The sequence below is a fragment of the Heterodontus francisci genome, chromosome 30 (genome assembly GCF_036365525.1).
Source record: "Heterodontus francisci isolate sHetFra1 chromosome 30, sHetFra1.hap1, whole genome shotgun sequence".
Classification (NCBI taxonomy): domain Eukaryota; kingdom Metazoa; phylum Chordata; class Chondrichthyes; order Heterodontiformes; family Heterodontidae; genus Heterodontus; species Heterodontus francisci.
In genome coordinates, this window is record NC_090400.1 from 65,114,607 (window position 1) to 65,136,837 (window position 22,231).

At 50.8% G+C, this 22,231-nt stretch overlaps 1 protein-coding gene across 2 annotated transcripts in view; it reads right to left on the reverse strand.

Annotated features, from left to right (window-relative positions):
• Nucleotides 1-1,945: 1,945 nt before the first annotated feature.
• The window catches only part of LOC137346888 (cytospin-B-like), a 58,589-nt gene continuing 38,303 nt past the window's right edge, over nucleotides 1,946-22,231 (reverse strand). Inside the window, exons 6-8 of one of the 2 annotated variants that reach the window (XM_068010876.1) lie at nucleotides 19,803-19,876; nucleotides 7,906-8,081; nucleotides 1,946-4,641 (exon numbers count right to left, since the gene is read on the reverse strand). In XM_068010876.1, the coding sequence (XP_067866977.1) occupies nucleotides 4,620-4,641; nucleotides 7,906-8,081; nucleotides 19,803-19,876 (272 nt within the window). In that variant the 3' untranslated portion in view covers nucleotides 1,946-4,619. The remainder of the gene's footprint in view (nucleotides 4,642-7,905; nucleotides 8,082-19,802; nucleotides 19,877-22,231) is intronic. The other variant, XM_068010877.1, reaches the window with a different exon arrangement.

The following is a 22,231-nucleotide window of genomic DNA, read 5'->3' on the forward strand; positions in this document are numbered from 1 at the left end:
GGATCCGGGCACCAGACCGCGCTCTGCACATCTGGATCTGGGCACCAGGCTGCGCTCTGCCACATCTGGATCCAGGCACCAGGCCGTGCCCTTCCACATCTGGATCCGGGCACCAGGCCCCGCCCTTTCACATCTGGATCCGGGCACCAGGCCGCGCTCTGCCACATCTGGATCCAGGCACCAGGCCGTGCCCTTCCACATCTGGATCCGGGCACCAGGCCCCGCCCTTTCACATCTGGATCCGGGCACCAGGCTGTGCTCTGCCACATCTGGATCCGGGCACCAGGCTGCGCTCTGCCACATCTGGATCCGGGCACCAGGCCCCGCCCTGCCACATCTGGATCCGGGCACCAGGCCGAGCTCTGCCACAGCTGGATCCGGGCACCAGGCCGCGCTCTGCCACAGCTGGCCCAGGCACCAGGCCGCGCCCTGCCACATCTGGATCCGGGCACCAGGCCGAGCTCTGCCACATCTGGATCCGGGCACCAGGCCCCGCCCTGCCACATCTGGATCCGGGCACCAGGCCGAGCTCTGCCACAGCTGGATCCGGGCACCAGGCCGCGCTCTGCCACATCTGGCCCAGGCACCAGGCCGCGCCCTGCCACATCTGGCCCAGGCACCAGGCCGCGCCCTGCCACATCTGGTCCAGGCACCAGGCCGCGCTCTGCCACATCTGGATCCGGGCACCAGGCCGCACCCTGCCACATCTGGATCCGGGCACCAGGCCGCGCCCTGCCACATCTGGATCTGGGCACCAAGCCGCGCCCTGCCACATCTGGTCCAGGCACCAGGCCGCGCCCTGCCACATCTGGATCCGGGCACCAGGCCGCGCCCTGCCACATCTGGATCCGGGCACCAGGCCGCGCCCTGCCACATCTGGCCCAGGCACCAGGCTGCGCTCTGCCACATCTGGATCCGGGCACCAGGCCCCGCCCTGCCACATCTGGATCCGGGCACCAGGCCGAGCTCTGCCACATCTGGCCCGGGCACAAGGCCGCGCTCTGCCACATCTGGCCCAGGCACCAGGCCGCGCCCTGCCACATCTGGTCCAGGCACCAGGCCGCGCCCTGCCACATCTGGTCCAGGCACCAGGCCGCGCTCTGCCACATCTGGATCCGGGCACCAGGCCGCGCCCTGCCACATCTGGATCCGGGCACCAGGCCGCGCTCTGCCACATCTGGATCCGGGCACCAGGCCGCGCCCTGCCACATCTGGATCCGGGCACCAGGCCGCACTCTGCCACATCTGGATCCGGGCACCAGGCCGCGCCCTGCCACATCTGGTCCAGGCACCAGGCCGCGCTCTGCCACATCTGGATCCGGGCACCAGGCCGCGCCCTTCCACATCTGGATCCGGGCACCAGGCCGCGCCCTGCCACATCTGGATCCGGGCACCAGGCCGCGCCCTGCCACATCTGGATCCGGGCACCAGGCCGCGCCCTGCCACATCTGGATCCGGGCACCAGGCCGCGCCCTGCCACATCTGGTCCAGGCACCAGGCCGCGCCCTGCCACATCTGGTCCAGGCACCAGGCCACATCCTGCCACATCTGGTCCAGGCACCAGGCCGCGCCCTGCCACATCTGGATCCGGGCACCAGGCCGCGCCCTGCCACATCTGGATCCGGGCACCAGGCCACACCCTGCCACATCTGGTCCAGGCACCAGGCCACACCCTGCCACATCTGGTCCAGGCACCAGGCCGTGCCCTGCCACATCTGGATCCGGGCACCAGGCTGCACTCGGCTACATCTGGTCCAGGTACCAGGCCGCACCCGGCCACATCTGGTCCACTGTAGTAAGCAGTCACTTGTTTGCAGCCTGTTTTCAGTTGCTGATGCATTAGCTTCCAGCAGACAGTGCCATCTGTTGCCACCAGAAACTGGAAGCTCAGTGAATGGGTCTGAGCACAGTCTGGCATCCAAACAGCCCGCACTAACTTTACAGAAAAATCTATATCAAAGGGCTTCACTCAATAGAAAGATCAATAAAGTTCTGGTTTAATTCCAGCTCAACTGTAATAAGATCACATTAGCAGCTGATTATCACTGCCTGCAGTGTGAAACACCCTCGGTTCAGGAGCAGATGATTAATAACCTCTACTCTCAGGAATGATCTATATGTCCACGTCAATATCCTGCCGTTGTATCGTCACTACTTTCATTTGAAGTTTACTTCTGTACCTCAGAGCTCCATCAATTTACAGGAAGGCACAATTTTGGATAAAAAGACTTCATTAAAATGTATTCGACGGGTCTCAGGAAATTCTCTGCTTTTTGGGTTTGTGTCTTGCCTCCTTTGTATGGGTAGCAAGGAGTACCCAACACAAACTCGGAAACATGCCAATTCTCACAATGCAGCCACTGAAAATCCTTTCAACTGAAAAACTCAGACCTTCTCCCTTTCACCTGTCAGTTTACAGAAGACTGTCTCTTGCTGCAGCTCTGAGGCCTGACTGAACAGGCAGCAGTTCTTCACGAGCAACACAACTCACAATCAGTTGTGCCAGGGCACTGCTTTCAACCACCTAGTGACAGCATTTACACACCTTCACCACTGGATACTGCTTTGACCAGTCAGAGGTGAGCAGCAGCTGTACTCCTCAATGATGGTTGGCACACCCAGGATATTTGAGCACATACACCTGAGGTAATATCCCCTGGCAGTGTTGGCTCAAGGTTTTTGGTTGAAAATAAGAGAAGGGGTGATTAGAAAGGTTTAAAATGATGATAGGATGGGACACAGTGGATAGAAATAAACTGTCCAATGATTGAGGGTTATTGTACAATGGGAAATGGACATAGGATTGAAATGTAAGATAGTTAGGACAGAGAGCACAATGAACTTTTTATTTACACAGTATGTTGTGAGTTTGTGATTGAAGCAGAGACTATTTAAGAATGGGTTAGATAGGGGATTAATGGAAATGAAGCAATTTAGGAACATGGGATTAGGAATCTGCATGTGATGGGTAAACACCAAGATGGACTGGTTGGGTTGATGGTCTGTTTCCATGGTGTAATTTCTATCTAATTCTCTCACTCTGGTAAATGGACCTAACTGGGCAGCACGGGCTTCGAGACTGCCCCAGTCCAGTGTCATGTACCAGGCTTACTTGTCATCAGCTGTTTCATTTAGATTCTTGTGTGAGGGATCGTGCTGGTGTGACACTCTCCCCTTCCTGCATTCTCAGTGACAGCCTACCATCAGCCAAATCTCCCTCCTCTCTGCAACTCTCTGCCTAAAATCCACTATACCATTCCACCCACACTCTTAGACCTGGGCTCAGAAAGAGGGACATAGTACCACTGGGTGACTGTTCAATATTTAAAAACTGCTGCAAAAAAAGTTTAAAAATTGATAATTTTCATATAGATTTTCAAATAAATCTTCTAAATTACTAACATATCCTTAAATCCTGAGTAATAACAGACATATCTTAAAAGGGAAATTGCATTCTTTCGTGGCATCTTCCACTGTGGTACTGAGCTCCAAAAAGAGCAGGAAGATCCCAGGCTCTGCTGACTGAGCTGACCTCACCTGCTGCTACAATTGCACTAGAGCAGAAAAGTTCACCATCCACACTTCAGACATTTCATTTGCTGTTCATGACCCAAAGTGTGGACATTGGGTAAAGACTGGAACAGAGTTGGGAAGATTGGGAAATAAAATGAGACAATATTGGAAACGGAGTCTCTCAGCTGGAGACTGACTCTAACATTTACACCTTTCATAGCTGTTTCATCAGAACTGTGAAGTTGGGAGATTTGCCCCTCTATAGTCAGACATAGAGGCTAATTGTAGCCATGCAGTGGCTGAGATCAGCCAAACCACAAGGCTTCCTGCTCTGGATGTGGCAATTCCACATCAATTAAATAATTCCCACAAACAGCAGAATGTGAAAGTTACAACTCTGTGCCAGTGTTTATGCTGCACACAAGCCTCCACCCAACCTATTTTATCTACCCTAACATTGTTAATAAATGCAAGATTTTGAATTGTCTGGATATGCAGTGTCCAAGTGAGCAATGGACAGCTGAGTAGACACCAAAAAAATGGACAAAGGAGCTTGAACTGGACAACAGGCATCCACTGAGGCAATGACACCAGTTTGTACCAGATGGTAGCACGTAGATGGGGCTCATTGAATGGCCTGTTCCAAGGCAACACTATTGGGTCAAAACAGTCACAAGGAGGTAAAACTGCAAGTTGGAACAATGAAGCTGCCAATGATGTATCCAGCTCCAAGTTTATTATAGAACCAGACAGCAGAGAAGACAATTATTCAGCCCATTGTGCACGTGCCAGCCCTTTGAAAGAAACTAATTAGTCCCACAACATCCCTCTTTCCCCATCGCGCTGTAAATTTTCCTCCTTCAAATATTTATCCAATTCCTTTTTGAAAGTTACTATTGAATCTGCTTCAACCCCCCTTTCAGGCAGCACGTTCCAGATCACAACAACTTGGGTTCACATTACAGGGTCCTGGTTCCACGGCCACCCCTTCCAGCAGTTTAATGAAACTCGTGGCCAGTGCCTGGGAGCCGGACTCGGACTTTCGGAACTTTCTCCTGATCCGGGAGCTTCTCCCATCTCTCGGTCACCAGCTCAGAGTCTTCACTTCACAGCCGGGAGAGATTGAACCTGCAGAGGAAATGTGTGAAACAGTCTCAGAGAAAGTCTGATTGGGAACCGGCCGTAACAATGCTGAAAGAGCAGCGGTGCAGGCGAAGCAGAGAGAGGAGCTGCTGCTCGCCAGAGACCCCGGAGGGGGGGGGGGGGGGTGGGGGCTGTCAAGCTTCAGGGGGGTTCAGGGGGCTTCGGGGGTTCAGGGAGGTTCAGGTGTAAGGAGTCCCTGGTCCCGGCCCAAATTTTTAATTTGCTCCAGGACATCTGCTGAAGGTAATATTATCGTGGGAAATACTGATCAGGAATAAATTGACATTTGCTAAAATTGACCTTTTTGGTGTTTTTAGTGTTGGAAGATTAGGAGAGGGGTCCAGTCATACGTTTCCTCAGAAAACCCGTAAACTTATTGCACTGGTCAGTCTTGGTCCTTAGGACCTTGTACAGAGTCCATGGGCCACCTACAACCAACCAGTCAGCCTGGGAACCTGCAGGCAAACCTCGCAGGGGTGAGGAAGGTGAATTTGGACAATATTCGGGCAGGCAGGAGGTCCAGACCTCCTGCACCAACATTCACCCAAACCCGAACTTAAAATTTCATCAGAATGCAGCAGGAAGCGGGTCCCAGGAGAAGGTGACAGCTGTGAATGTGAATTATGCCTGAGGGTTTCTGACTGTTCTGCCCTCAGTAATTGCTTACTCACTGCTTTATATTCAGATAAATGAAGCTTTTTGCCACTTACCCACAGCTCAGTGTTCCGGATGAAATCTCCCGATGAGAAATAGTGAAATCAGCAGAAGCCGAAAGCAGAAAAAAAAGGAGGAAAAGGATGTGGAAGAGGTTGCCGGGGGTGGGGGGAGGGGGAGAAAGGGGGGGCCTGAACATGAGCAATTTAAATAATTTGAAGGGTACCACAAACTGACTGTAGGTTTATCGCCTACTCCCAAAGTCTGGACTATAATTATCAACAGAAACCCAGCCTTAGAGCAGATAAACATCAAGACAGAGAGAAACAGTGAGGGGGAGGGGGAAGAGGAGGTGAGGGGGAGGAGGGGGTGACAGTGAGGGGGAGGAGGGGGTGACAGTGAGGGGGAGGGGGAAGAGGAGGTGAGGGGGGAGGAGGGGGTGACAGTGAGGGGGGAGGAGGGGGTGACAGTGAGGGGGGAGGAGGGGGTGACAGTGAGGGGGGAGGAGGGGTGACAGTGAGGGGGGAGGAGGGGTGACAGTGAGGGGGGAGGAGGGGTGACAGTGAGGGGGGAGGAGGGGTGACAGTGAGGGGGGAGGAGGGGGGACAGTGAGGGGGGAGGAGGGGGGACAGTGAGGGGGAGGAGGGGGAGGAGTGACAGTGAGGGGGATGAGGGGGTGACAGTGAGGGGGAGGAGGGGGTGACAGTGAGGGGAAGGGGGGGAGACAGTGAGGGGAAGGGGGGGGGTGACAGTGAGGGGAAGGGGGGGGTGACAGTGAGGGGAAGGGGGGGTGACAGTGAGGGGAAGGGGGGGTGACAGTGAGTGGAAGGGGGGGGGGGGTGACAGTGAGTGGAGGGGGGGGGGTGACAGTGAGTGGAAGGGGGGGGGGTGACAGTGAGGGGAGGGGGGGGGGGTGACAGTGAGGGGAGGGGGGGGGTGACAGTGAGGGGAAGGGGGGGGTGACAGTGAGGGGAAGGGGGGGGTGACAGTGAGGGGAAGGGGGGGGTGACAGTGAGGGGAAGGGAGGGGTGACAGTGAGGGGAAGGGAGGGGTGACAGTGAGGGGAAGGGAGGGGTGACAGTGAGGGGAAGGGAGGGGTGACAGTGAGGGGAAGGGGGGGGTGACAGTGAGGGGAAGGGGGGGGTGACAGTGAGGGGAAGGGGGGGGTGACAGTGAGGGGAAGGGGGGGGTGACAGTGAGGGGAAGGGGGGGGTGACAGTGAGGGGAAGGGGGGGGTGACAGTGAGGGGAAGGGGGGGGGTGACAGTGAGGGGAAGGGGGGGGTGACAGTGAGGGGAAGGGGGGGGTGACAGTGAGGGGAAGGGGGGTGTGACAGTGAGGGGAAGGGGGGGTGACAGTGAGGGGAAGGGGGGGGTGACAGTGAGGGGAAGGGGGGGGTGACAGTGAGGGGAAGGGGGGGGTGACAGTGAGGGGAAGGGGGGGGTGACAGTGAGGGGAAGGGGGGGGGTGACAGTGAGGGGAAGGGGGGGGTGACAGTGAGGGGAAGGGGGGGGTGACAGTGAGGGGAAGGGGGGGGGTGACAGTGAGGGGAAGGGGGGGGGTGACAGTGAGGGGAAGGGGGGGGTGACAGTGAGGGGAAGGGGGGGGGGTGACAGTGAGGGGAAGGGGGGGGGTGACAGTGAGGGGAAGGGGGGGGGTGACAGTGAGGGGAAGGGGGGGGGGTGACAGTGAGGGGAAGGGGGGGGGGTGACAGTGAGGGGAAGGGGGGGGTGACAGTGAGGGGAAGGGGGGGGTGACAGTGAGGGGAAGGGGGGGGTGACAGTGAGGGGAAGGGGGGGGGTGACAGTGAGGGGAAGGGGGGGGTGACAGTGAGGGGAAGGGGGGGGTGACAGTGAGGGGAAGGGGGGGGTGACAGTGAGGGGAAGGGGGGGGTGACAGTGAGGGGAAGGGGGGGGTGACAGTGAGGGGAAGGGGGGGGTGACAGTGAGGGGAAGGGGGGGGGTGACAGTGAGGGGAAGGGGGGGGGTGACAGTGAGGGGAAGGGGGGGGTGACAGTGAGGGGAAGGGGGGGGTGACAGTGAGGGGAAGGGGGGGGTGACAGTGAGGGGAAGGGGGGGGGTGACAGTGAGGGGAAGGGGGGGGTGACAGTGAGGGGAAGGGGGGGGTGACAGTGAGGGGGAGGGGGGGTGACAGTGAGGGGGTGACAGTGAGACAGAGTGGTTGCTGTGCCCCTTCTACTTTTTCTGGCTGCTTGCATCGTGCAGTCTGTGACTATTTCCCCCTGACCCCTGCTCTGGAAATTGGGGTAATTGCTTCCCCCGCCTTTAGAGATCATCAGAGATTCCCCCAAGGTGCAGCCCCCCCTCACACCCAGTATAGTGAGCACTCTGTCACTGGATGGTGCTACAGGTGATGACTCTGCACTTTTCTCACTCCGTGGATGTGCAATATCCCAAACTATTGTGAATATTTGGAGAAATCAGTGAAATTGTGCCTTGCAGACGATGCTGATTGTTGTGAGGGAGTGAATCAGCAGCTACTGCATTATCCGGCTGCAGGACAGTGTCATTAGCCACAAGCAGCAGAGGGTTAGTGACAGAGAGCAATTGCAAGTTGGTGCGTCCAGGTGACCAACCTCTGACCCTGCAGGGCCTCCAGCTCCTTCAGCAGTTGCTCAGTTCTCCCCTCTGCCTCCTGCAGCTTCCTCTTCAGAACACGGATTTCCTGCTGTGCCTCACACTTGATCTCATTGGCCACCACCACAGCTGTCTGCAGATCTGCCTGGAAATGATGCCATTCCTCAGCCTCCTCCTACCCACAATGGAGGACAGATTACTCAGCCTGTTCAGAACATTTCCCAGGGGCTAATGCCTTGGGAACTGAATCCAACATTATCATAAATAGAAAAGAAGTCAAATCCTACACAAGAAACCAAACCTAAAATCCTTTTTTCTTAAATTCATTCACGGGCATGACTGGCAAGTCCAGCATTTGTTGCCCATCCCGACTTGCCCTCAGGAAGGTGGTAACGAGCCCCCTTCCTGCATATAACGGAGTGCTTTGCTCGGCCATTTCAGAGGCTGTTAAGAATCAACCAGATTGCTCTGGGTCTGGAGTCACATACAGGCCAGACCAGGTCAGGACAGCAGATTTCCTTCCCTGATGGGGAGCAGTGAACCAGATGGATTTTTACAACAAACCAGAGAGAGAGAGACAGAGGGAAATGTCCCGACTCCAGAAAAGTATGCAAAATCTGCTCCCCCTGCAATCGATGGGGGTCGAGGTCAAGGAGGATCTCCAAGAGGTGAAGAGCCAGCAGGCCTCGTTCTTTGCCACGGAGGCCTCCAAGATCATCTTCCGGTCCAGAGTCCGCTCCGTTGAGCAGGATGAGATGTGCTCGTGTTTCTTCTTCCAAAAGGTACACAGAGAGAGCTCTGTGATCAGCAGCCTGAAGGAAGAGGATGACTCGGTAACGTCTTCACAGTCAGACATACTAAGGATTAGCAAATCCTTTTATGCTGGGCTGTACGATGTGAAACCCACGGACAGCACGGCCTCCTGTCATCTATCACAAAGGTCTTACATGACAGTTTGAGAGAGAGACTGGACGAGACGAGTAAAACTCCTGGAAGCGATGGCTTACCAGTTGAGTTGTATTTGGCCCTGTGGGAATGGGTCGGCCCGGACCTGCTGGAAGTATACGAGAGTATGCTTCTGGCCGGCAGCATGTCAGAATCCATGAGGAAAGGCATCATCACCCTCATCTACAAGCGGAAGGGTCAGAGGGCAGAAATCAGAAATTGGCGGCCCATCTCACTGCTTAATGTTGACTACAAGATTCTGTCCAAAGTCATCGCCAGTCAGGTCAAGTCTGCTCTGGAGTTGGTGATTCACCCCGATCAGACTTGTACTGTATCCGGCAGGAAGATCTCTGATTGTATCCCTGAGTAGCGCGAGACTATCACCTATGTACGGGACAGGGAGCTGGATACCTGCCTCATCAGTCTGGACCAGGAGAAGGCTTTTGACAAGATATTGCAATGATGGACGTGCTCTCCAAAATGAGGTTTGGGGAGGGAATCTGCAATTGGATCAAACTGTTCTACACAAACATCAATAGCACAGTCTCAATCAGTGGATGGGAATCAGAAAGTTTCCTGATCAAATCTGGAGTCAGACAGGGCTGTCCTCTCTCCCCTGTCTTGTTTATTTGCTGCATTGAACCTTTTGCTGAGTCTATTAGGAAGGATGCGAGCATAAGAGGGGTGACAATCCCAGGCAGTGGAGGCACTCAGGTTAAAACTTCCCTGTACATGGATGATGTCGCCATCTTCTGCTCGGATCTGCAGTCCATTCACAGACAGATGAGCATCTGTGACCAGTTCGAACTGGCCTCGGGAGCCAAAGTTAACCACGGCAAGAACGAGGCCATGTTCTTTGGGAACTGAGCTGACAGATCCTTTGTCCCCTTCACCATCAGATCAGACTACCAGACAAGGTGCTGGAGCTGCGGGTGGATTCACTGTGGAGCATCCGCGATACTGAGATCATCGTGCATAGCACGTTTAGCGATGTGGTCACACCGCAGGCAAATGCTGCAAAGGCAGGAGGGGAATGGGTGACCACCAGGAAGAGTAGAGGAAGGCAGTTATTGCACGTGTCCCCTGTGGCCATCCCCCTCCCCAACAGGTATACCACTTTGGATACTGTTGGGGAAGATGATTCAGGGGAAAGCAGCAAGAGCCAAGTTCATGGGACCATGGGTGACTCTGCTGCACAGGATGGGAGGAAGAAAAGTGGCTATAGTGATAGGGGATTCAATCGTAAGGGGAACAGACAGGCGTTTCTGCGGCCGCAAAAGAGACTCCAGGATGGTATGTTGCCTCCCTGGTGTTCGGGTCAAGGATGTCTCTGTGCGGCTGCAGGGCATTCTGAGTGGGGAGGGCGAGCAGCCAGTTGTCGTGGTACATATCGGTACCAATGACATAGGTTAAAAAAAAAACAAGGGATGAGGTCCTACAAGCTGAATATAGGGAGTTAGGACAAAAATTTAAAAGTAGGACCTCAAAGGTAGTAATCTCAGGATTACTACCAGTGCCATATGCTAGTGAGAACAGAAATAGTGGGATATATCAGATGAATATGTGGCTAGAGAAATGGCGCAGGAGGGAGGGATTCAGATTCCTGCGATATTGGGACCGGTTCTGGGGAAGGTGGGACCAGTACAAGCGGGACGGGTTGCATCCGGGCAGGACTGGGACCAATTTTCTCGGGGGGTGTTTGCTAGTGCTGTCGGGAAGGGTTTAAACTAGAATGGCAGGGGGATGGGAATCTGAGCAGGGAGACAGAGGAGAGGGAAACAAGGACAGAAATGAAAGACAGAAAGGTAAGAAGCAAAAGTGGAAGGCAGAGGAAACAAGGGCGAGACACAAATAGGGCCGTAGTGCAAAATAAAGCTAAGATGACCAGCAATGTTAGAAAGACAAGTCTAAAGGCGTTATGTCTTAATGCGCGGAGCATTCGCAATAAGGTAGATGAATTAACGGCACGATTAGATAGCAACAGTTATGATATAGTAGCGATTATGGAGACATGGCTGCAAGGTGACCAAGGATGGGAACTGAACATCCAGGGGTATTCAATATTTAGAAAGGACAGGCAAAAAGGGAAAGGAGAAGGGGTAGTGTTGTTAGTAAAGGAGGAAATCAATGCAGTAGTGAGGAAGGATATTGACTCGGAAAATCATGCTGTGGAATCTGTATGGGTGAAGCTAAGAAACACCATGGGACAGAAAATGTTGGGTGTTGTCTATAGGCCTCCAAACAGTACTGGAGATATAAGGGATGGCATTAAACAGGAAATTAGATACGCGTGCAATAAGGGTACAACTGTAATCATGGGTGACTTTAATCTGCATATAGATTGGTCAAACCAAATTAGTAATACTACTGTGGAGGAGGATTTCCTGGAGCAGCGTGTATGTGACCGTTTTTTAGACCAATACATTGAGGAACCAACTAGACAACAGGTTATCCTAGACTGTGTATTGTGCAATGAGAAAGGATTAATTAACAATCTTGTTGTGCGGGGTCCCTTGGGGAGGAGCGACCATAACATGATAGAATTCTTCATTAAGATGGAGAGTGAAGATGTTGAATCTGAAACTATGGTCCTGAATCTAAATAAAGGAAACTACGAAGGTAAGAGGCGCGAGTTGGCAATGGTAGATGGGGGAACTTTACTAAAAGGATTGACGGTGGATTGACAATGGATAATATTTAAAGAACTTGTGCATGAGTTACAACAATTATTCATTCCTGTCTGGCGCAAAAATAAAACTGGAAAGGTGGCTCAATCGTGGCTTACAAAAGAAATTAGGGATAGTATTATTGCGGCACAGTGGCGCAGTGGTTAGCACCGCAGCCTCACAGCTCCAGCGACCCGGGTTCAATTCTAGGTACTACCTGTGTGGAGTTTGCAAGTTCTCCGTGTCTGCGTGGGTTTTCTCCGGGTACTCCGGTTTCCTCCCACAAGCCAAAAGACTTGCAGGTTGGTAGGTAAATTGGCCATTATAAATTGCCCCTAGTATAGGTAGGTGGTAGGGAAATACAGGGACAGGTGGGGATGTGGTAGGAATATGGAATTAGTGTAGGATTAGTATAAATGGGTGGTTGATGGTCGGCACAGACTCAGTGGGCCGAAGGGCCTGTTTCAGTGCTGTATCTCTAACTAACTAACTAAGTATTAGATCCAAAGAGGAGGCAAATAAAATTGCCAGAAAAGCAGCAAGTCTGAGGATTGGGAGCAGTTTAGAATTCAGCAAAGGAGGACAAAGAGGTTGATTAAGTGGGGGGAAATAGAGTATGAGAATAAATTTGCAGGGAACATAAAAACTGACTGTAAAAGCTTCTATAATATGTGGAGAGAGAAAGATTAGTGAAGACAAATGTAGGTCCCTTACAGTCAGAAACAGGGGAAATTATAATGGGGAACAAAGAAATGGCAGAATAATGAAACACATACTTTGGTTCTGTCTGCACAAAGGAGGACACAAATAACCTCCCAGAAATGTTAAGGAACCAAGTGTCTAATGAGAGGGAGGAACTGAAGGAAATCAGTATTAGTCAAAAAATAGTGCGAGGGAAATTAATGGGGTTAAAGGCTGACAAATCGCCCGGGCCTGATAATCTACATCCCAGAGTACTCAAGGAAGTGACCCTGGAAATGGTGGATGCATTGGTGGTCATCTTCCAAGATTCTATAGACTCTGGAACAGTTCCTACATATTGGAGGGTGGCAAATGTAACCTCACTATTTAAAAAAGGAGGGAGAGAAAAAACATGGAAATACACACCAGTTAGCCTTACATCAGTAGTGGGGAAAATGCTAGAGTTTATTATAAAGGATGTGATAGCAGAACACCTGGAAAGCATAAACAGGATTGAGCAAAGTCAGCATGGGTTTACGAAAAGGAAATCATGCTTAACAAATCTACTGGAGTTTTTTGAGGATGTAACTAGTAGAATAGATAAGGGAGAACCAGTGGATGTGGTGTATTTGGATTTTCAGAAGGCTTTTGATAAGGTCCCAAATAAGAGGTTAGTGTGCAAAATTAAAGCACATGGGATTGGGGGTAATATACTGGCATGGGTTGAGAATTGGTTAATAGACAGAAAACAGAGAGTAGGAATAAACAAGTCTTTTTCCGGGTGGCAGGCAGTGACTAGTGCGGTATCACAGGGATCAGTGCTTGGGCCCCAGCTATTCACGATATATATTAATGACTTGGGTGAGGGAACTAAATGTAACATTTCCAAGTTTGCAGTTGACACAAAGCTGGGGAGGGGGGGGGGGGGGGGAGGTGAATGTGAGCTGTGAGGAGGATGCAAAGAGGCTCCAATGTGATTTGGACAAGTTGGGTGAGTGGGCAATTGCATGGCAGATGCAGTATAATGTGGATAAATGTGAGGTTATCCACTTTGGTTGTAAAAACAGAAAGGCAGATTATTATCTGAATGGTGATAGATTGGGAAAGGGGGAGCTGCAATGAGACCTGAGTGTCCTTGTACACCAGTCGCTGAAAGCAAGCATTCAGGTGCAGCAAGCAGTTAGGAAGGCTAATGGTATGTTGGCCTTCATTGCAAGAGGGTTTGAGTACAGGAGCAAGGATGTCTTACTGCAGTTATACAGGGCCTTGATGAGACCACATCTGGAGTATTGTGTGCAGTTTTGGTCTCCTTATCTGAGGAAGGATGTTCTTGCCGTGGGGGGAGTGCAAAGAAGATTTACTAGGCTGATTCCTGGGATGGCAGGATTGACGTATGAGGAGAGATTGGGTCGATTGGGCCTATATTCACTAGAGTTTAGAAGAATGAGAGGGGATTTCATAGAAATCTATAAAATTCTAACAGGACTAGACAGGCTAGATGCAGGAAGGATGATCTCGATGGCTGGGGAGTCCAGAACCAGGGGTCACAGTCTCAGGATACGGGGTATGCCATTTAGAACTGAGATGAGGAGAAATGTCTTCACTCAGAGGGTGGTGAACCTGTGGAATTCTCTACTGCAGAAGGCAGTGGAGGCTAAGTCGTTAAATATATTCAAGAAGGAGATAGATATATTAATGCCAAAGGGATCAAGAGATAAATGGGGAGAAAGTGGGAACAGGGAACTGAATTAGACAATCAGCCATGATCCTTATTGAATGGCGGAGCAGGACTGAAGGGCCGAATGGCCTACTCCTGCTCCAATTTTCTATGTTTCTATATGGTTCGGAGGGGCCGGGACATGCGACAAAAACTGGAAGGAGCATAAAGCTATGGTAAACCATAAACTGAGCATGTGGGAGCAGCGATCTCTCTCCATTGTGGGCAGGAACCTGGTTATCAGGTGCGAGGCGCTCACATTGTTGCTGTACGTGGCGCAGGTCTGGCCCATACCCCACTCCTGCGCCGTGGCGGTCACCCAAGGCATCTTGTGCTTTATCTGGGGATTGAAAATGGACCGTGTCTGCTGGGACACGATGTTCAAACCTCTAGATAAAGGGGGAAAAAAACGTACCCAACGTTGCCCTCATCCTGATGACCACCTTCATGTGCAGCTGCATCAAGTTGTGCGTAGAGCCCCAGCACGCAAACACTAAGTGTCACTACGTGCTGAGGTTCTTTCTGTCCCCGGTGTTGTGAAGGATGGGTCTGGTCACATTGGCGCAGAGTGCTCCAGCCAGTTGGACCGTGTCATTCCACCTATCCTTCGTGGAACAGTTTGTGCAGAGAAACACCTTTGACCACCAATCCATCTGGCAGTGATCTGCACGGAATGTCCTCAAGGCCCTACGGGAAAGGGAGATGGTGGATCCTGTCGGATGATTCCCCAAGCATCATTTGGCAGAATGCCTCATCACCAGAACATTCAAACAAGCACCAAGATGTAGCTTGGCTGGTAATCCTTCCTGCCTGCCTGGAATCTCACCACCTCTGCAAGCTGCCCTCGAGGTGGCTGTTGTGGGGACTGTTGCCCACCTCCTTCTGGAATGTGCCTTTGCAAAGCAGGTGTGGAAAGAGATGCAGTGGTTTTTGTCACGGTTTATGCCGAGCAGCTCGATAACACAGGACTCTATACTCTGGGCTGTTCCAGGGACGCACACCGAGATAATCAACTGCTGCTGGATGACCATCAAATCGGTGAAAGACGCTCTTTGGTTTTTTTCCGAACTTACTGGTCTTCCAGCGCAAAGAGTTGTCCACGACCGAGTGTTGCAGACTGGCACATTCCAAGGTCCAGGACTACGTGCTGAGGGACGCACTAAAGCTAGGGGCAGACGCTGCAAAGACTCAATGGGGAAAGATGTCCCCCCCACCAAGCTGAACTGAGGGGCTGGATCCATGGGATTACTATGTAATGCAAAATGGAATGACACAAGTTGTGAGACACCTCATGTTCTGCATTGAAGAAATCTGATCTCTATTTGCACTTTCTGAAATGTCCAATTTGAATTGTCTTGTAATGTATTTTCTACAAATGATATGAACAAAGTATATTTTTGGAAAAAAAAGGTTTTACGACAAACCAGTAGCTTCATGGCACCATTACTGAGACTAGCCTTTTAGTTCAGATTTACTTAACGGAGTCTCTCCTGACAACACAGAGCAATCATCGATGTCATCAGTGTGTCCGAATTTTTGCCAGCTTGCCAGTATGAATCCGCACTATGTCACCACATAATGACATCCGAGCATTGCCTCGCCTCTCAATGGCCTCGATCACCACCTCCATCCCTCCCAACATTACCCTACCCCCTCCCTCGATCACCACCTCCATCCCTCCCAACATTACCCTACCCCCTCCCTCGATCACCACCTCCATCCCTCCCAACATTACCCTACCCCCTCCCTCGATCACCACCTCCATCCCTCCCAACATTACCCTACCCCCTCCCTCGATCACCACCTCCATCCCTCCCAACATTACCCTACCCCCTCCCTCGATCACCACCTCCATCCCTCCCAACATTACCCTACCCCCTCCCTCGATCACCACCTCCATCCCTCCCAAAGTTACCCCGCACTCCACCACCCCCCCCCTCCGCAATCGCTGCCTCCATCCCATCGCTGCTCCTGCCTGCTCCCCACTCACTGACCACCTCTCCCTTCACTTCCCCGGGCAGTGAGGCAGGGAGCGAGCGGCAGGAGGGAACGGCGCGCAGGAAAGAATGCAGCAATTGCGGGAGGGAGCGAGGTACTGTTGGGGAGGTGGGGGTCGGAGGCAGCAATCGTGGCTATTGAGGGGTGAGGGGGTTTGGGTTCATTTTTGTGTCAAATTGAGTAGTGCCATCTTTAGTACTGCCTGAGACGTTGCAGACAGTGACATTCCAGTCATTGAGGCTGCACTTATCTAGTGGTTGCATTGACAGCAAATGCAGTCTTTAGTTATTTCATTGTATTAAAATTCCCCAGCTGCTGTGGTGGGAATTGATCATTAGTTCAGGCATTTGGATTACTAGCTCAGTAACATAACCATTATGCTATCATTGTAACAAGGCACCCAGTATAATGAGTTAGCAACACACCAACAACTCAAGTCCTGTAAGTTGATGAGTTCAAAACAAGGACTCAGAGAAAAGGGTACATTAGTCAGAGGAGGAAATGGGAAGCAGTGTTCCAACTTTGAGATACATATCAGTCTTTATAGGTTGAAAGGGGTCAACAGTATTGTTGCCTAACTCAACAAAATATCTACACACACACTCATCGGCCAATACAGTGAGAGCAGTCCGTCCCCATCGGCCAATACAGTGAGAGCAGTCCGTCCCCATCGGCCAATACAGTGAGAGCAGTCCGTCCCCATCGGCCAATACAGTGAGAGCAGTCCGTCCCCATCGGCCAATACAGTGAGAGCAGTCCGTCCCCATCGGCCAATACAGTGAGAGCAGTCCGTCCCCATCGGCCAATACAGTGAGAGCAGTCCGTCCCCATCGGCCAATACAGTGAGAGCAGTCCGTCCCCATCGGCCAATACAGTGAGAGCAGTCCGTCCCCATCGGCCAATACAGTGAGAGCAGTCCGTCCCCATCGGCCAATACAGTGAGAGCAGTCCGTCCCCATCGGCCAATACAGTGAGAGCAGTCCGTCCCCATCGGCCAATACAGTGAGAGCAGTCCGTCCCCATCGGCCAATACAGTGAGAGCAGTCCGTCCCCATCAGCCAATACAGTGAGAGCAGTCCGCCCCCATCGGCCAACACAGTGAGAGCAGTCCGTCCCCATCAGCCAATACAGTGAGAGCAGTCCGCCCCCATCGGCCAATACAGTGAGAGCAGTCCGTCCCCATCGGCCAATACAGTGAGAGCAGTCCGTCCCCATCGGCCAATACAGCGAGAGCAGTCCGTCCCCATCGGCCAATACAGCGAGAGCAGTCCGTCCCCATCGGCCAATACAGTGAGAGCAGTCCGTCCCCATCGGCCAATACAGTGAGAGCAGTCCGTCCCCATCGGCCAATACAGTGAGAGCAGTCCGTCCCCATCGGCCAATACAGTGAGAGCAGTCCGTCCCCATCGGCCAATACAGTGAGAGCAGTCCGTCCCCATCAGCCAATACAGTGAGAGCAGTCCGCCCCCATCGGCCAACACAGTGAGAGCAGTCCGTCCCCATTGGCCAATACAGTGAGAGCAGTCCGTCCCCATCGGCCAATACAGTGAGAGCAGTCCGTCCCCATCGGCCAATACAGCGAGAGCAGTCCGTCCCCATTGGCCAATACAGTGAGAGCAGTCCGCCCCCATCGGCCAATACAGTGAGAGCAGTCATAGAAACATAGAATATAGAAGCAGGAGTAGGCTATTCGTCCCTTCAGTCCTGCTCCGCCATTCAAAAACGATCATGTCTGATCGTCTAATTCAGTTCCCTGTTCCCACTTTCTCCCCATGTCCCTTGATCCATTTGGTATTAAGAAATATATCTATCTCCTTCTTGAATATATTTAACGACTTAGCCTCCACTGCCTTCTGCGGTAGAGAATTCCACAGGTTCACCACCCTCTGAGTGAAGACATTTCTCCTCATCTCGGTTCTAAATGGCATACCCCGTATCCTGAGACTGTGACCCCTGGTTCTGGACTCCCCAGCCATCGGGATCATCCTTCCTGCATCTAGCCTGTCTAGTCCTGTTAGAATTTTATAGGTTTCTATGAGATCCCCTCTCATTCTTCCAAACTCTAGTGAATATAGGCCTAGTCGACCCAATCTCTCCTCATACGTCAATGCTGCCATGCCAGGAATCAGCCTAGTAAATCTTCTTTGCACTCCCTCCATAGCAAGAAGATCCTTCCTCAGATAAAGAGACCAAAACTGCACACAATACTCCAGATGTGTGTTCACCAAAGCCCTGTATAACTGCAGTAATACATCCTTGCTCCTGTACTCAAATCCTCTTGCAATCATACCATTTGCCTTCCTAATTGCTTGCTGCACCTGAATGCTGGCTTTCAGCGACTGGTGTACAAGGACACCCAGGTCTCGTTGCACCTCCCCCTTTCCCAATCTATCACCATTCAAATAATCTGCCTTTCTTTTTTGACAACCAAAGTGGATAACCTCACATTTATCCACATTATACTGCATCTGCCATGCATTTGCCCACTCACCCAACTTGTCCAAATCACATTGGAGCCTCTTTGCATCCTCCTCACAGCTCACATTCCCCCCCCACCCCTCCAGCTTTGTGTCAACTGCAAACTTGGAAATGTTACATTTAGTTCCCTCACCCAAGTCATTCATATATATTGTGAATAGCTGAGCCCCAAGCACTGCTCCCTGTGGTACCCCACTAGTCACTGCCTGCCACCCGGAATAAGACCCGTTTACTCCTACTCTGTGTTTCCTGTCTGTCAACCAATTCTCAATCCACGCCAGTATATTACCCCCAATCCCATGTGCCTTACTTTTGCACACTAACCTATGTCGGACCTTATCAAAAGCTTTCCGAAAATCCAAATGCACCACATCCACTGGTTCTCCCTTATCTATTATACTAGTTACATCCTCAAAAAACTCCAGTAGATTTGTCCCCAATCAGCCAATGCAGTGAGAGCACTCTGTCCCCACTCAGCCAATGCAGTGAGAGCAGTCTGTCCCCAATCAGCCAATGCAGTGAGAGCAGTCTGTCCCCAATCAGCCAATGCAGTGAGAGCAGTCTGTCCCCAATCAGCCAATGCAGTGAGAGCAGTCTGTCCCTAATCAGCCAATGCAGTGAGAGCAGTCTGTCCCCAATCGGCCAATGCAGTGAGAGCAGTCTGTCCCCAATCGGCCAATACAGTGAGAGCAGTCTGTCCCCAATCGGCCAATACAGTGAGAGCAGTCTGTCCCCAATTGGCCAATACAGTGAGAGCAGTCTGTCCCAATTGGCCAATACAGTGAGAGCAGTCCGTCCCCAGTCGGCCAATACAGTGAGAGCAATCTGTCCCCAATTGGCCAATACAGTGAGAGCAGTCTGTCCCCAATTGGCCAATACAGTGAGAGCAGTCTGTCCCCAATCAGCCAATGCAGTGAGAGCGATCTGTCCCCAATCGGCCAATGCAGTGAGAGCAGTCTGTCCCCAATTGGCCAATGCAGTGAGAGCGATCTGTCCCCATTCGGCCAATACAGTGAGTGCAGTCTGTCCCCAATTGGCCAATGCAGTGAGAGCGATCTGTCCCCATTCGGCCAATACAGTGAGTGCAGTCTGTCCCCAATTGGCCAATGCAGTGAGAGCAGTCTGTCCCCAATCAGCCAATACAGTGAGAGCAGTCTGTCCCCAATCAGCCAATACAGTGAGAGCAGTCTGTCCCCAATCAGCCAATACAGTGAGAGCGATCTGTCCCCAATCAGCCAGTTGGATATTTATTTCAAAAGGGCAGATGCAGTAAGTGGACCAGACCACTCTGAACCGACCATTCTAGTTTGTCTATCAGCTGCTGGTGTTGGATCTAAAGAGCTTGTTTAAAACAGGTTGGGGTGCTGGGTGACACTGGGATGCTGCTTTAACTCAGGGAAGTTTTACTGACCTTCATTTTTTTGTTGGACATCTTGAGCTGCTTCTCCAATGCCAGTTTCTGCTGTTCTAAAGTCATCACTTTATCTGAAGAAAGAGGAATTAATCAATGAATTAATTGATCCTGGTCTAGCAGTTGTGGAACAGCCAGCAGAGAACACTATCTCAGCACATTTCAAAGTTTCCTATTTTAAAGTTCTGATGAAGGGTCACTGACCTGAAACGTTAACTCTGTTTCTCTCCAAACAGATGCTGCCAGACCTGCTGAGTGTTTCCTGCATTTCTTGTTTTTATTTCCTATTTTAAATGTTTTTATTGAAGAAATCGGAGCTTCTGAACTGGATACAGAAACATCTGCAATTTTTTTATGTTTGTGGACAATAGCAAGATAGGGAGTTCTTTAGGGAGTGAAGGACAGTGACAATTTTGCAGAAGGATTTATTGAATAGACAAATAGCAAATGAAATTGAACAGTGAATCGAGTATTACATATGAACATACTGTTCCGAGCGAGCTGAGGGGAGGCTCGGTGTTATAACCGGGGCGGGGGGGAGTGCTCTGTGTTATAACCGGGGCGGGGGGGGAGTGCTCTGTGTTATAACCGGGGCAGGGGGGAGTGCTCTGTTAATTCAGTCCCACTTCTCTACAGCTCACAACATATTATTTAAAATTTGCCCACTTACTAATGCAGGCAATCATGTGCACTATTTTTCCCAGAATAGAAGACTCTAACCAGGTTTCTTTCCTGATTAACAAAATTATCAGTTTTTTATAAAATAAGTCTCAACCAGCAATGAAAACAAACACACTGATCGAAATTTTAAAGTTCCAACATTAATTTTTTTTTTTTTTAAAGTCCCCTTCTTTACCTTAGCATCTCACACATATATGGATACCAGTTAACCCTAAAAAAGGGATTTTTTGGATCAGAGCTCTGTTACAGACAAGGATTTTTTGGATCAGAGCTCTGTTACAGACAAAAACAAACTCCTGAAGAAAACAGCAGATGAGACACGCTGCATGGAAACTGGCACACAGTCCAACCTCTGAGCACACGCAGACAGGCCACCAAGTTCCCCCCCAGTACAGTACGCCTCAGGCGGTGCCGAGAAACAACACTAGCAGACCCACCTCAGAGACACGAGATGAGACAAATTGACACAATGGACTTCTCAGAGTCTTTTAGAGAATTGCTGGAAAGCAAGCTGGCTTGTAGTGATCTGTTCTTCCTTGAAATTCTCTCCTTCTTCTGCAGCAAACTTGACTTTATCTTACTCCAGAAGGTAAAACCACACACACTGATACACAACCAGAAAGCATGTCACTTTTTTGCCCCTGTTACCAAGGTTTCTGTCCTATCTTTAACATGAGTAATGTGACAACCAGCAACATTGTTGTCAATCCGGCTGCCTCAATGTCCTCCTTGATGGATCTCTTTTTTAAAAACCTGATCCAACATTTATTCAACTTAATTATTATTTCCTTTAAAAGATATTTTTGAACAAAACAGAATCACTTTCATAACAATACAAATTGGAGCAGGAGTAGGCAACTCGACCTCTTCAGCCTGCTCTGCCATTCAACAAGATCATGTCTGATCTGATTGTAACCTCGACTCCACATCCCACCTACCCCTGATAACCTTTCACCCCCTTGCTTATCAAGAATTTATCTACTTCTGTCTTAAAAATATGCAAAGACTCTGCTTCCACCGCCTTTTGAGGAAGAGAATTTCAAAGACTCACGACCCTCTGAGAGAAAAACATTTCTCATCACCGACTTAAGTGGGCGACTTTAAAACAGTGACCCCCTAGTTCTAGATTCTCCCACAAGGGGAAACATCCTTTCCACATCCACCCCGTCAAGACCCCTCAGGATCTTATATGTTTTAATCAAGTCACCTCTTACTCTTCTAAATTCCAGCAGATACAAGCCTAGCCTGTCCAATCTTTCCTCATAAGTCAACCCACTCATTCCAGGTATTAGTCTAGTAAACCTTCTCTGAACCGCTTCAACGCATTTACATAAGCGATAACATTCTATTAGCTTTCCTAATTACTTGCTGTACCTGCATACTAACCTTTTGTGATTCATGCACTAGGACACCCAGATCCCTCTGCATCTCAGAGCTCCGCAATCTCTCTCCATTTAGATAATATGCTTCTTTTTTATTCTTCCTGCCAAAGTGGACAATTTCACACTTTCCCTCATTATACTCCATTTGCCAGGTCTTTGCCCACTCAATTAACCTATCTATATCCCTTTGTAGCCTCCTTATGTCCTCTTCACAACTTACTTTCCTACCTATCTTTGTATCATCAGCACATTTAGCAACCATACATTCGGTCCCTTCAACCAAGTCATTTATATAAATTGTAAATAGTTGAGGCCCCAGCACTGATCCCTGTGGCACTCCACTCGTTACATCTTGCCAACCAGAAA